General features: G+C 44.9%; 1 protein-coding gene across 6 annotated transcripts in view; it reads right to left on the reverse strand.

The window, feature by feature from the left end:
* Positions 1 to 1,559: 1,559 nt before the first annotated feature.
* GART (phosphoribosylglycinamide formyltransferase, phosphoribosylglycinamide synthetase, phosphoribosylaminoimidazole synthetase) overlaps positions 1,560 to 15,659 on the reverse strand; it is a 30,765-nt gene continuing 16,665 nt past the window's right edge. For 4 of the 6 annotated variants that reach the window (XM_084991984.1, XM_084991983.1, XM_084991986.1 and 1 more), the window contains 11 exons: positions 13,985 to 14,079; positions 12,177 to 12,286; positions 11,614 to 11,812; positions 9,891 to 10,142; positions 9,228 to 9,380; positions 8,232 to 8,438; positions 7,060 to 7,197; positions 5,166 to 5,296; positions 4,502 to 4,643; positions 3,384 to 3,499; positions 1,560 to 3,289 (listed from right to left, as the gene is read on the reverse strand). In XM_084991984.1, coding sequence (XP_084848110.1) covers positions 3,098 to 3,289; positions 3,384 to 3,499; positions 4,502 to 4,643; positions 5,166 to 5,296; positions 7,060 to 7,197; positions 8,232 to 8,438; positions 9,228 to 9,380; positions 9,891 to 10,142; positions 11,614 to 11,812; positions 12,177 to 12,286; positions 13,985 to 14,079 — 1,735 coding nt within the window. In that variant the 3' untranslated portion in view covers positions 1,560 to 3,097. Of the gene's footprint in view, positions 3,290 to 3,383; positions 3,500 to 4,501; positions 4,644 to 5,165; positions 5,297 to 7,059; positions 7,198 to 8,231; positions 8,674 to 8,879; positions 9,381 to 9,890; positions 10,676 to 11,120; positions 11,813 to 12,176; positions 12,287 to 13,984; positions 14,080 to 15,659 lie in introns of all 6 variants that reach the window. The other 2 variants (XR_014825144.1, XR_014825145.1) reach the window with 2 other exon arrangements.

Here is a 15,659-nt window from a genome sequence, read left to right on the forward strand (position 1 = left end):
AATTTTTGTTTTTTTGTTTTCTTTTTTTTAAGGGCCACTGGTGCAGCATATGAAAGTACCCAGGCTAGGGGTGGAATCTGAGCTGCAGCTGCCAGTCTACACCACAGCCAGAGCAACACCAGATCTGAGCTATTTCTGTGACCTACACTACAGCTCACGGCAACACTGGATCCTTACCCCACTGAGCTAGGCCAGGAATTGAACCCGAATCCTCATGGATACTAGTCAGGTTTGTTACTGCGGAGCCGTAACAGGAACTCCTCCATTTAAGGATTTTTACCTTTTTATTTTTTTGGCTGCCCCCACAGCATTGCGGAAGTTACTGGGCCATGGGTCTAATCCGTGCCACAGCAGTGACAACACTGGTGCCCTAACCCACTAGGCCACCAGGGAACTCCTGGATTAATTTTAAAATGTGAGTTAAAAATTGACTCCTGTTAAGGAAAATGGACTTGTGTTGTGGTTAATATAAGGTTTATATGGCTTGTGAAATAATGGCTATCAGATTGTCTAAAAGCAAATAGTGATGGAAAAGGTAAAATTTATTTATTAGTTAATTGGTAAAAAGCAGCTCAGGGAGATAAGAGCAACTGTGAGCATAACATGAACTTAAAAAAAAACAAACAAACCTAGAATTTTATTAATCTTGAACTACGTACAATGGCATCTGTCTCTCGACCTGTAAGGGGGGCTGCTGAGCACAGGAATCTACCACTTTTGGAGAGGCAGTTTCACTGACAGCCCAAAGGCTATTTTCCTGTTCTCTTTGCCTCCTGGCCATGAATGCAAGGTGAGTGACCTAAACTTGACCAGCAAGATAATCCTGCCTGGACAAGTGACCCGGAGACAGAGGCATTCAGAGTGCATTAGGGTTGTGGGAGCAGCTGCAGGCTGAGTGCCCAGTGAGTGGAAGCGGGGCTGAGGGAGCCTGACTTGGCTAAGGCAGCAGTGTCCTTGCCAGTGTCTCCCTGGGTAGGATTTTGGCTGTGGTTCCGGTCGTATAGCATGGGAGAGCACAGCCAAGAAAATTCTGGTGAGAAAGAGTAATGAAGAGGGACTGGCTGTACCAGTTAGAAACTACGAAACCCCTCAGAAATGATAACATTCCTCTTGAGAATGTTTGGTTTATTATTATTTTGGAACTCACACTTGGATCCTTTGTTTTTTGTCTTTTGTCTTTTGAGGGCCACACCCTTGGCATATGGAGGTTCCCAGGCTAGGGGTCTAATTGGAGCTGTTGCTGCCGGCTTATACCACAGCCACAGCCATGCAGGGTCCAAGCCGTGTCTGCAACCTATACAGCTCATGGCAATGCCGGATTCTTAACCCACCGAGCGAACCTGCAGCCTCAGGGTTCCTAGTCGGATTCGTTTCTGCCGTGCCACGACGGGAACTCCCTGGATCCTTTCTTTGATGGTTGTGTGTGACCAGAACTGCTTGAGAGTTGAAGCCCCCTTTCCCCTACCCACCCTGTATCTTGCCACCTGAACACGATGTTGATTAAGGGGGCTAATCTGTTTTACTCCTGCTTACACACAAATAGAAACAGACAGCTATAATAAAAGACAAACATCTATATTTATTAAACGATTAACATCTTGTTTTCACCCTTTTATGCATTATGACTCTTCATAACTTCAATGACCTTTTGTCTTTGAGTATTATAAGCCAATGGCTGTTCACACTCAACATGTACAAATAACATTCAGTTTATCACAAACTAGACAGTAGGATACCCTTTAAGCAAACGCCTAGTTTCTACACACTTTGATTCTTCCTATCCCAAGATACTGAATTAGCTACCTTCTGTGGAGTTTGGGTTCCTTTTTGTGGAGACTAGTGTCAAAGTTAAGAGCTAGACAACTATATTTCTAAAAGCATAAATTCACATTGATTTTTCTAATTTACATCCTAGTACCAGCTTCTACTTTTATCACAATATGCGATTTTATCAACCAGTAACATGTTCCTTTGTATCTTCTAACGTCCTAAAAATGGCATAGGACAGTGTTTGGCGTATAGATGCTTACTTATGTTGAGTGAACTCTAGAAAAAAAGTGAATCAGTTGTTTTTGCAGCAAAGGCACCTATGTGAAATGATGTACCTGGACTTCCCATCTGATGGCAGTTGCTGACTGCGGTCAACAAGAGGTAGGGTAATGCTGCCAGCTGCCTGGGGAAACCTACTTGGACCAGAGGCAGTGAGGAGGGTCTCTTGGCAAAGGTCTCGTTTCTTTTTTCTGGCACTCTGCTTCCCCGGGACCCTCTGTGCTCCCTCCTGTCTTAAGGTGGGAGTTGATTATCTTCTGTTTGTAACTAGTGTACATCTGTGCTGTTCCCTTGCGGGAAGGTCGTCCTGTTGGGCAGGCAGGGCTCTTAGGCCACCCGGAAGGAGGCTCGGCAGTCTCAGGCGGGCTGGTTGCCTGGCTGTGGGCCAGGTGGCCATTGCCTGTTCGCTCAGCTATTAAAGAAAGAAATGTGGTTGGTCCTCTGTGTAGGGTCAAGTGCATGTGCCCAGTATGTCAACCCAGACCTCCTGGTTCCCGAACTGAATATCCAAATTGGAAATACTGGCTAGAGTGGGAAATGCACGCAGTCTCATGATACTCTTTACTAGTCTGGGTAGATTGCCTTCCATCCTCTCAAACTATGAAGCTAAAATATGGGTATGGTAGAAATTGTCAATTATTAGAGGAAAGTTTAATGATACTTCAAAGCATACTACCCTCAGAAGTGGGAGCTCCCCAGAAGTTTTATGACACCAACTTATGATGAGAATAATTAGCGAAATCTCAATTCAAATCGGCATAGATATACTCAACATGGGGGAAGAGCTATTAACTTCCTAGACTTGTTAACTAACTCTATGAGAAAGAACCTAAGATTAAGTTTTGGTATCCTGCTTGGCTGAGAGCAAAAGGAATTCTGAATGACCAGTTTGACTGTAACCAAGAAGGCCCCACGCAGGTAAAACCTGCAAGACCACTGGAGACTGTACCGGTATGCTTTGGATCTTTTAGGGCTGAGTCCATGAGGAAAGCCACTCTGCAGTGGTCAGATTTGTTCAAAGCTGGCTCCATCCCTGGACAAGGACACTTCATTCCTCTCTGACCCAACGGATCTTGCCATTTTCTCCAAGCTGTACAGTGCCACTGGCCACCAGCTGGAGGGCTGAGGGAAATATTTTATGCTCTGCTAATTTTACTCTTTCAGAGAGAGTTTCAATGGTGTCTCCCCTCTTCACTGGAACAGCTTCTTGTAAAACAATTTGTCCAGCATCGACATCCTCCTGGAAAGGAAAAGGAAAATTTCGAACATTACTCTGGCCAGTACAATTTACATTTAAATACTAATAACGCTTTGGTAGGAAGAGACATACTCACAGCTACGAAATGCACAGTGCACCCAGTGACTGTGACCCCGGCATCCAGGACTTGCTCATGGGCATTTGAACCCTTAAATGAAGGGAGCAAGGATGGGTGGATGTTGAGCATTTTCCCTGGAAATTAATTAAAGCGTAGCTGTCAGAATTTAATAAAATCTTATGTATTCTGTCAAGGAACATACACTTTCCTGTCTAGAATCAGGAGTCAACAGGAGCAGGATTTCTCTAGGATGGGTGTTCTCTTTGTCAAGGCAGGAGGTGAGTTAAGGGGAGGTATAGGCTCCTCTGGGAGGAGCAGGTTTCCGCCTTGCGCAGCTGAAGACACATACCCTGAGGGGGAGTCTGAACAGGCACCTGCAGTGACCTTAAATTGGATGGGACAGGGTCTAATCTGGATGACAAGGCTCTTGAAGAAAATTCAGCTTGTTGCTGGTTTCCGCATAAGGAACTCTCTGCGCTTGACTTCTAACCACAAAGTGGCATGTCCACCAGCCAGATGCTGGATTAGTCAGTCTGTGAGCCTTGTGCCACCCAAGGCACTGCCTGTTGTATATTGTCCCCCAAGTGCTCTAACTATATTCATTGAAGAAAACATAACACCCTCTGGAGAGAAAATGCATTTACTGACCAAACATGTGCACAAAACAGGACCACAGGAGGCGGCGCAAACTTGTGGGAAAAGGCATTAAGGGGCGACGCCGCCGTGCTTGCCCTCTTCAGGCAAAGAATGGTTCACGCGTCCTCGGGGAGGAGCAACTGCTCATGAAGGGATACCGGGAATCACCCTCTGGCTTCTGAACAAGTGAAAAGTCTCTTCCCCATATTTGTTCAGAAGATGAAATGTTACATTTGTAGCCACACATGAAACCAATTCAAGCTATGTTAGAAAACATAATTCTAGCAGGCCAACAACAACAAAACCAGTAAAGAAAACACGACAATAAATCACCACTGGGTCACTCTCTGGGCTGAGGTAAAGGAACTGCAGTTACGACCTGGGTCAAAATAAAATGTCCTAGTAAGTATCTCCTGACTGGGACCATTTGGCCAGTCAACCACCCTGTAGTCCTTTTTCAGTCAATGTGTCAGTGTGGTGTCAAAAGAATTTCTGCTCACCATTCCATTTTCTAACAAAGGGGCCAGATAAAATTCTCATGAATCCTGCAAGACAGACTATGTCTGTGGAGAACTCTTCAAGGACTTGGTCAACTGCCATGTCGAATGCTACACGATCTTTATATAATTTGTGATTAATTACCTAGAGTGGAAAAAGAGAAGTACAGTCTGTTTTCAACATATTTGCCAAAAAAAAATTTTTTTTTTTTTGTCTTTTGTTGTTGTTGTTGTTGCTATTTCTTGGGCCGCTCCCGCGGCATATGGAGGTTCCCAGGCTAGGGGTCGAATTGGAGCTGTAGCCACCGGCCTACGCCAGAGCCACAGCAACTCGGGATCCGAGCCGCAGCAACGCGGGATCCGAGCCGCGTCTGCAACCTACACCACAGCTCACGGCAACGCTGGATCGTTAACCCACTGAGCAAGGGCAGGGACCGAACCCGCAACCTCATGGTTCCTAGTCGGATTCGTTAACCAGTGCGCCACGACGGGAACTCCCAAAAAATTTTTTTAAAACGCTGTCTTTACACATAATTAAGGAATGGAGAGGATGAAGCAGAAAGGCAAGCCCAGCACCCTCCCCAAATCCGGAAGTCCAAGGAACAGCTGGGGGTAGATTTTGAGTTTAAATGTAGCCTGCAGGAAGATTCTTTTCAAAGGAACTTACCCTGGTGGGGATGCCGGCTCTTGCTGCTTTATCTAAGCCGGCCACTGCTGCTTTGTTGGAGATCACAACAATGATGTGTGCAGAGCTACTTGGTGCCTGAGTGCTCTCGATGAGGGCTTGGAGGTTCGATCCTGAAAAGGGGAGAAAGACACAGGTGAACTCACACTGTTTTTTTTTTTTTTTTTTCATGGCCACACCTGCAGCATGTGGGCTTTCCCAGGCTAGGGGCTGAACTGGAGCTGCAGATGAAGCCTACACCACAGCCACAGCTAAGCTGGGTTAGAGCTGCATCTGCAACCTGCTTCACAGCTTGCGGCAACACTGGATGCTTGATCCACTGAGCATCCTGACTACATCCTCACAGACATTATGTTGGGTTCTGAACCCGCTGAGCCACAGAACTCCAGCTCGCTGCTGAGCCATGGGAACTCCAGGTTACTGCTGAGCCACCGGAACTCCAGCTTACATTTCTTAAAAAGGTTTATACCTTTTTTTTTTTTTTTTTTTGTCTTTTTAGGGCCACGCCTGCAGCATATGGAGGTTCCCAGGCTAGTGGTCAAATTGGAGCTGTAGCTGCCGGCCTACACTACAGCCACAGCAACACCAGATCCTTAACCCACTAAGCGAGGCCAGAGATCAAACCTGCGTCCTCAAGGATACTGGTCAAATTTGTTTCCACTGAGCCATGATGGGAGCCGTTTACGCCATTTTGAATAGAGAGTGGTCAGGACTTTTGAAAAGATTGGCAAAATTTGTGAGGCTTTTTGCATCCTCTTGAAATAATGGATTAGTATTTTATGAAAATAGGAGTTTCTGGTTTGAGGATGTGAGATTGCTTCTGCAAAATAATATGATGTAGTATAGCAGTAGAAATGGTACAACTTTAAAACTAATGAGGAATAACCTGCTTAATTAAGCAAGAAAAATCAATCCTCTCGAGAAGAATAAACTACTGTGGTCCTTACAAGAGTTTCTTTGCTTTACCATCAACTTAGGTCTAAAGTATCTCAAAACCTTAAAGTGGATTTGTAAAGCAATTACCCTTCTGGGAATGTATCCTAAAGAAATAATCAGATATGCACTTATGAACTTACTGTTTATTTACTTATTTTGCTGTTTCAGGGCCACACCTGAGACATATGGAGGTTCCCAGGACAGGAGTCTAATCGGACCTATAGCTGCAAGCCTATATCACAGCCACAGCAATGCAGGATCTGAACCTTGTCTGCGACCTACACCACAGCTCACCGCAACGCTGGATCCTTAACCCACTGAGCAAGGCAAGGGATCAAACCTGTGTCCTCATGGATGCTAGTCAGATTCGTTAACCACTGAGCCATGATGGGAACTCCAAACTTACTGTATATTTACAAGGATGTTCATAGCAATGTTACTTAAAATAGTGGGGGGAAAAAAATCACACTATATTATATTGATCCATCAGAGAGAATACAATGCTCTTATTATCTTACCCTGTCACAAGAGTCCAACACAAATTTCATATCACTGGTAACAATGTTTAAAAAAGCCTCAACGGTGGACTTCCTGTGAGGCTCACAATAAAAAAGCCTCAACTGTTAAAGACTTTTCAACTACGAATCTATGATTCAAGTTGGAATTTCCACGTTTTTCATCTTTTCTAGTTTCTCTCTCTTCAGTCATCTTCCTGACACCCTCAATTCTCCTTAGAAGCTGTCTCTCAAGTGGAAAGACGGAGGATGTAGAAAAGATAACACTCCTTAATGATACCCAGCCCCACTCTACGGAGACTGTTCTCATAGTTGGAAGGAGCGTTTTTTTGTTTTTTGTTTTTTCTTTTGAGGGGCGGCGGTGGAGAGGGAGAAAAGGAAGAGCATTGCTACAGCTGCATAGTAAAGAGGAAGCCATATCTCACCTGTGCCAGATATTAAGACAGCTACTCTTGCCTTTTTCGGTTGAACAGAGAAATGATTTTTCAGGGTGCCATTCTCCAACACTGATCCATTTATTTGCATGCTTTCAATCAGATGCTTGACTTTCACATGAGGAGAACCTTTGTTTCAAACACACCCAATAAATAACTAAAGAACCATTATGAATTAACAGTAATATGGAAAGGGAAGTGTTTTAATTTCCTGAAAGTAAACATATATAATAGCCCACTTCAACTAAAAGTTACAGCACCATATCTAAACATACAGCGGACAGATTACTGCCTGCCAGTGATCCATCTCCCCCTTCCCACTAATCTTCCGCCCACAATAGTGCTAGGACCTCTTGGCCTCAACAGTAGGCATGCAAATCAAGCAAGACCATTCAAACATTTGATAGAGGATGTTGAGAAAGAGAGGGTTTCTCTTATTGCAACGGGAGCTGAAGGATGTGGGCTCAACATGTCTTTCCGGTATTTGGAGAGCCTGCCTGAAAATGAAACCCACACAATAAAGGAATGAAAGACAGATACAAAATCAACAAGCCCTGGCATCTCCGTTAGCGAATGTGAGTTTGTTTTCTGTCATTCTGCCAATTTCCAGTACTTCTTAGAGTCCTGAGTAACATATAGTACTTGTCAGGGTGCTCACTCATTACCCCTTAACTGAGCTGAACCGCAAAGCAGAGCCTGAGACAAGGTCTTGCGTGCAAGGAGATTACTTTGGGAAAGGATCCTAGGGAACCAGAATGAGGGTGGGGAGAATGATATGGGGGAGCCAACATAAGAGTGTAATTGAACTGGCCACCACGTGGGCAAGTGGGTCTTGATTCCACTGGGCCCCTCAAAGAAGCCACGTGGACTGTGGCTCAGAACTGCTCCCTTCTTCTGTCCCTAAAGTCGGCATTTATTCACTAGCTCTCACCCCATCGGTCAGGGGTCGTCCTGTAGGGTGTAGCTATGCAGGTGTGAGTGCTGCACAGAGGCGTCAGGCCCCTGAGGCAGGAATGAAGAGACCTGCGGTATTACTGGCAGGGGTGTTTCATGTTACAGCCATAGCAGTAGCTGGACCAGAAGGTGGGCAGAGAGCTAGCAAGGCAGGGCATAGTCATATTTCAGATTATACATCTAAGAGCAACTAAATAAGGAGCAATTACCTTCAGGACACGCTACCACCTTGCCAATCACCCAGGCTTCTTCCTTATGCCGCTCAATATCTTGCAGAATCTGCTCTGTCAGATCCTTTGACACCACGAGGGCAGCCCCAATCCCACAGTTAAATGTTCTGGCCATCTCTTCTTCTGAGAGATGTCCTAGCTGCTGTAACCAGGAGAAGATCCTGGGGATCCTCCAGGTCCGGGCGTCTGAAAACAAGTCACAGTTGTCCGATTAACCTACTCCTGATACGGAGTGAATGCGTTGCTTCCTGTCTCATTCTTGTTTCTGACCTTGACTGCTTCACTCAAGATTGTCTCTATCTCTGCCACTAATCCCACTTCCACCCCCCGGTAATCTGGGGGCTGATATCTACCCTCACCAAGCTGCCTTTTTTTTTTTGTCTTTCTAGGGCTGCACCCATGGCACATGGAAGTTCCCAGGCTAGGGGTCAAATCGGAGCTGTAGATGCTGGCCTATGCCACAGCCACAGCAATGGTAGATATGAGCCATGTCTGCAACGTACACCACAGCTCATAGCAATGCCAGATCCTTTAACCCACTGAGCGAGGCCGGGGATCAAACCTGCAGCCTCATGGTTCCTAGTCGGATTCGTTTCCGCCGCACCACACTGGGAACTCCCAAGTTGCTTTCTGACACTGCTGACCAGTGTCATGTAGAAATCCTTGCTTGGAGTTGATACTTTTACATGGTTTACTCCCTGCTTCGGATGAGTCTTTTTTAGAAAGTCCACCTCTGAACCTTCACACTGGCTGGAACACTGAGCAACACCTTTTGGGGTCCTCCACTCTCTTAGCTATAAGGCTTACTCTCTGCACATGGGCACCCAACTGGACTTTTACTCACAGAAACATTGCAACAAACACTGTATTCCCACTTCCTACTCCACATGTGCACTACTTACCCAGAGTTTCCTCCCACAGTGTGTTTTTTCTTCTAATGGTTTTCTGAACAAAAGTTCTTTTGAGCAATCTTACCTAAATCCACCCCAAATTTCTGAGGGAGGACTCTGGGGATGTTTTCCAGCAATCCTCCACCAGTAATATGGGCAAAGGCCTTAACATGTCCCGAGCGTAGTACAGGTAACAGCGAATGGCTGTAGATTCTGGTCGGAGTTAGAAGTAAGTCCCCTGTTAGGAAGGTAAGACAAACATTTAGTCTATGAATATAAAACAAAGCATATATAAAAAATGATTCTGAAAGAGAGAAAGAATGACTGTGACCCTGCCCGACACACCAGTTCTACAATAATGTCCAAACAGCCAAACCACAGGATAAGTAACCTGCTGCATTCTAACTTAAAGTAACAAAAGAGTAACCCCACAAAGTCATTGCTCAGGCATTTCTTTTTTTGTCTTTTCAAGGCCACACCCACAGCATATGGAAGTTCCCAGGTTAGGGGTCAGATCAGAGCTGGAGCTACTGGGCTACACCACAGCCACAGCAACGCCAGATCCGAGCTGCATCTGTGACCTACACCACAGCTCATAGCAACACCAGATCCTGAACCCACTGAGTGAGGCCAGGGATGGAACCCGAGTCCTCCTGGATACTAGTCAAGTTTGTTACTGCTGAGTCATGACGGGAACTCCCTGCTCAGATGTCTCAAAGCAGAAGAGTTTAAACGTGAGTAAGTTTACCCAAGGTCTGGTCACCACAGCCATCAGGTGCTGGAGAGGAGTACTGGAGGGAAGATTTTGCTATGATTTTCCTCACAAGGCTAAATCCATTGCTGTGAAGACCAGATGAAGCCACTCCAATAACAGCGTCCCCTTCCGTGATTCTTTCCAGATGAGGGAGTTTCTGATCTCGTTCCATGGCACCAACGGCAAAACCGGCTAAGTCATACTCTCCAGGAGGGTACATGTCAGGCATTTCTGCTGTTTCACCCCCTGGCAGAAAAAGAAAACAAGAGCAAGAAGTCACTGGATATTTATAAAAATGTCTAGAAAGTAGTGACACCAGCTACTCTTCATATGAACAATTAAACACATTCAATAAAATGTACTCTTAAGAGTCACCCAATAAAACTTTCCAATCAGGCATGCTTTCAGGAGGAAGAGCATTAATTTCCACAAAGGGTGAGTATAGCCTCCAAACATTATTATTTTTACGGGATGAATGCTCAAGCGGAATTTAATGCCCTTTCCCTAGAAGTTTAGTTTCAGAAATGCTTCCACCTGTATTTGATCTTTATAATCACTCTATGCTCCAATAAGAGTCAGGCTTAGGGAAGTGATATAAGCAGATTTGCCTAACTCCAAATGCCCTGGCCTAAAAAAATAAGCCCTGGGAGTTCCTGTTGCGGCTCAGCGGTTAACGAATCTCACTAGCATCCATGAGGCACAGGTTTGATCCCTGGCCTAGGTCAGTGGGTTAAGGATCTGGTGTTGCTGTGAGCTGTGGTTGTAGGTCACAGACACGGCTCGGATCTGTTGTGGTGTAGGCCATCAGCCGCAGCTCTGATTTGATCCCTAGCCTGGGATGCTCCATATGCCATTGGTCTGGCCCTAAAAAAGAAAAAAAAAAAAAAAAAAAGCCCTGGTTCACGGTGCTACCATATCACACAAATATAGGGTCTAGGTAGGCAGATCCAAACTAGAAACTGTTCAAACAGACGGCTGAAAGGCAATTTTGGCTTTTGGGACAGACATGTCCACAGAAATAGTATTGTAATTTAAGCAATATTTCCATTAACCTTGGGTACATTTTATTTTTAGTGTCATTTCTTTTTTCTTTTTTTAGGGCCGAAAGTGCTGCCTATGGAAGTTCCCAGACTCAGAGTTGAATCAGAGCTGCAGCTGCTGGCCTGCACCACAGCCACAGCAACTCACGATCCAAGCTGTGTCTGTGACCTACACACAGCTCACGGCAATGCCGGATCCTTTAATCCACCGAGCAAAGCCAGTGACTGAACCTGCATCCTCATGGATACTAGCTGGGTTCTTAACCCACTGAGCCACAAGGGGAACTCCTTAGTGTCATTTCTGTAGGAAAATAGGGCTTAAGTGAATTCAGAATGCCCTCTGCTGCAGGGCCATGAGGCAGAAACAGCCCCCTACCCTGTCTGTCCAGGAGGCCAGTGAGAGATGGAAGTGGAAATGGTGGTCAAGGGTCACAGAGAAAGAGAAGGCCTGGCTGATGGTGCTGGACTGACTACTGAGTCTGGGTCTGGGGGACAAACCCTTGAGGGGAGGGCTGGAGGGCATCAAGGCAGAAGTTTTCCTTAGTATTATCTGTATTTTATCTACCTCAACTTGCGACAGTTTCTCTTGTTGGCTCTATTAGCTCTGTTGGTACCATGTTTATACATGGTGCTGAAACACAGTAAGAAAGACGTGTGATTAAAATGGATGATCATACCGAGGAGAGCACATCCGGCTTTTTTACAAGCTTCAGCGATTCCAGCCACAACAGCTTCCGTCGTATTGAGGTCAAGTTTTCCACAGGAAAAGTAATCGAGGAAAAAGAGGGGCTCGGCTCCTTGTGCCAAAATATCATTTACACACATTGCAACCAAATCTTGACCAATGGTATCATGTTTATGGCACTGCTGGGCAATCTATATAAAAGGATAACAAACTTCCACAAAAGAGAATAAGCTCCAAACTCTATCTTATCAATTTATCAGTGGAGGCTAACAAATATTACTGACTTTTTGCTAGCTGTTCTGAAAACCTAAAGACAAAAGAACACGTGCTAAGCTACTTGGTACCAAAGTATTTCCTTTTATCTCTTAGAATAACCCTTCTGTCCAGATACAGCCTCAGCAACACGGTGTTAGAAACATAGACGTTTTAGCCAATTACATGTTTATTTGACATGTTTCCCTTTAGTACATATGTCAAAAGGAAAAACATATGTATTTGACACAGTAAATTATTCTCTTTCGCAAAAGGCCTTTATTAACCTAGGTGTCTGATTACCTTCAGTTTGGTTCCAACGCCGTCTGTCCCACAGGCTAGAAGAGGATCACTGAAACCAGCTGCTTTCAAATCAAAAAGACCAGCAAAACCTCCAAGATCAACATCACAACCTATAAAAAGAGAAAATTAATTACTTGTTGGATTTCTTCCTTTCTTTCTTTTTGGCTGCCCTGAAGCATAGAGTTCCTGGGCCAGGCACAGAATTTCCGTGCCAGGGATCAGATCTGAGCCACAGTTGAGAATGTAGTTTAAGATCATGGATAAGAAATGCTTTTCTGGGAGTTCCCGACGTGGCGCAGTGGTTAACGAATCCGACTAGGAACCATGAGGTTACAGGTTCGGTCCCTACCCTTGCTCAGTGGGTTAACGATCCAGCGTTGCCGTGAGCTGTGGTGTAGGTTGCAGACGCGGCTCGGATCCCGCGTTGCTGTGGCTCTGGCGTAGGCCAGTGGCTACAGCTCCGATTCGACCCCTAGCCTGGGAACCTCCATATGCCAAGGGAGCGGCCCAAAGAAATAGCAAAAAGACAAAAAAAAAAAAAAAAAAAAAGAACTGCTTTTCTGGGAGTTCCTGTTGTGATGCAGCAGAAATGAATCTGACCAGTATCCACGAGGACGAGGGTTTGATCCCTGGCCTCGCTCAGAGGATTAAGGATCCAGTGTTGCAATGAGCTGTGGTGTAGGTCGCAATATTGGCTTGGATCCCGTGTTGCTGTGGTGTAGGCCTGCAGCTGTAGTTCTGGTTTGACCCCTAGCCTGGGAACTTCCATATGCCACAGGTGAGGCCCTAAAAAGCAAACGAAAGCGGAGTTCCCATCCTGGCTCAGTGGTTAACGAATCTGACTAGGAACCATGAGGTTGAGGGTTCAATCCCTAGCCTTGTTCGGTGGGTTAAGGAGCTGGTGTTGCTGCGGCTGTGGCGTAGGCCGGCAGCTACAGCTCTGATTCATCCCCTAGCCTGGGAACCTCCATATACCATGGGCCAGGCCCTAGAAAAGCCAAAAAAAAAAAAAAAAAAAAAAACAAAACCCAAAGGAAAGAAATGCCTTTCTTTTTTTTGGTCTTTTTGCTATTTCTTGGGCCGCTCCCTCGGCATATGGAGGTTCCTAGGCTAGGGGTCGAATCGGAGCTGTAGCCACCGGCCTACAGAAACGCGGGATCCGAGCCGCATCTGCAACCTACACTGCAGCTCACGGCAACGCTGGATCGTTAACCCACTGAGTAAGGGCAGGGACCGAACCCGCAACCTCATGGTTCCTAGTCGGATTACGTTAACCATTGCACCACGACGGGAACTCCCTTTCTTTCTTTTTTTTTTGGTTTGTGCCTGTGGCATGTGTAAGCTCTGGGTCTGGGGATGGAACCCATGCCACAGCAGTGACAATACCAGATCCTTAACCTGCTGGGGAACTCCCAAGAAAAACTATTTTTTTAAAAAAATTATATTTGATTTACAATGTCCTGTCAATTTCTGCTGAACAGTAAAGTGACCCACTTATACATACATACATATACACACACATTCTTTTTCTCACATTATCCTCCATCATGTTCCACCACAAGTGATTAGATATAGTTCCCTGTGCTATACAGCAGGATCTCATGGCTTATCCACTCCAAATGCTATACAGAAATGCTTTTCTTAGTATTAAAGAAGCAGAAGACTATGAATTTGGCTTAAACAGGCTACGACTTAACAGCAACTTGGCATTAATCTAGAACATTTTCCTTAGTAAACTACAAAGCCCCAAATCAATTTACAATGGTTTCTCATGGTTAGTGAACCAGCAAAGGAAAGATCTGACTTACCTGGTCTGGAAGTGGCTTTTGCTAATGGCTTAATTTTTTTGACCAGCATATTTCCAGCTGCAATGTCTACCCCAGATTCCTTGTACGTCAGGCCCCTAAAGAGTTTAAAAAAAAAAAAAAAACACAAAACTAAGACATTACCTAAATGCGAGGGGGAAATTATTTTAATCTCACTGAGTCAAAAAAATTAAAATTAGGGTTATAAGAACTCAACAAAGAAATCTCTCAATGAAGCTGAACTCTTTATTACAAAAATAGAGAACTATTATTCTAAATAGCATAGGTAAGAACAATGAGAAATAAGGTTTTAAAAAACTATGAAAAAGCAAAACCAGGTGATGACTTTCAGTACAATCATTTCCAGCTACAATAGGGCCAACAAGCTGGGGTGGTAATTTAGAGATCAAGTTTGTAAATGGCACTGTGGTAGTCCTGCTTTACAAAAATGACAACTGTGGCCTAGTGGGATGCAGTAATGCAGGAAGAAGTAGACTAAGTTTCATTAGAAGTAAGGTACCAGGGTATAAACAGACGTAACAGCTTTAGCAGTTAACTCTAATAAAGTTAGCAGTCCAGGATCAGGCTCAGATCATTAGGAAATGAAGTGGTTAAAAACAACCCTTTTCAGAGTTCCTGTCACGGCTCAGCGGCTAATCAATCTGACTAGCATCCGTGAGGACGCAGGTTCCTTTCCTGGCCTTGCTCAGTGGGTTAAGGATCCGGCGTTGCCGTGAGTTGTGGTGTAGGTCACAGATGTGGCTCGGATCTAATGTTGCTGTGGCTGTGGTGTAGGCTGACAGCTACAGCTCTGATTTGACCCCTAGCCTGGGAACCTCCATATCCCGTGGGTGCAGCCCTAAAAAGCAAAAAAACAAAAACAAAAACAAAAAGCAACCCTTTTCTCAGGTAGCAGTTGGCACTGCAGCCTCTCATTTTCTTCATCTTTACTTCAAAGAACTCAGGGTAGTAGTAAGATGTCAAGTCCCTTATAGAGCATTTCAATAGACTCTAGTCATTCTAAAATAAAAAAAAAAATTTTAACATGGTATTTAATGTTCTTAAATCCAAAAACTTCCATTATTTAAACTTAAAATGTTCTCTGTCAATAACAGTACAGTTTGAATTAAGCTGCTAAAAATTTCTCTCCCAAAAAAACACTTATTTCTCATAGATGAACTCAATGAACACATTTTTTTTTTTTGTTTTTTGTTTTTTTTTGTCTTTTAGGGCCAGACTGGTGGCACATGGAGGTTCCCAGGCTAGGGGTCGAATCAGAGCTGTAGCCGCCGGCCTATGCCACAACCACAGCCAATTAGGGATCTGAACCTCATCTGCGACCTACACCACAGCTCACAGCAACGCCATTCTTAACCCACTGAGCAAAGGCAGGGATCCAACTTGCGTCCTCATGGATGCTAGTTGGGTTTGTTAACCACTGAGCCACAATGGGAACTTCTCAATGAACAATTTTTTTTTTTTTTTTTTTTTGGTCTTTTTGCCATTTCTAGGGCTGCTCCCACAGCATATGGAAGTTCCCAGGCTAGAGGTCTAATCGGAGCTGTAGCCGCTGGCCTACGCCAGAGCCACAGCAACGCGGGATCCGAGCCGCGTCTGCAACCTACACCACAGCTCACGGCAACGCCACATCGTTAACCCACTGAGCAAGGGCAGGGAC

The sequence above is a fragment of the Sus scrofa genome, chromosome 13 (assembly GCF_054392235.1).
Source record: "Sus scrofa isolate SSC_HxYL_T2T_F1_AM1 chromosome 13, Sscrofa_HxYL_maternal_Yorkshire_Landrace_v2.0, whole genome shotgun sequence".
Lineage (NCBI taxonomy): Eukaryota > Metazoa > Chordata > Mammalia > Artiodactyla > Suidae > Sus > Sus scrofa.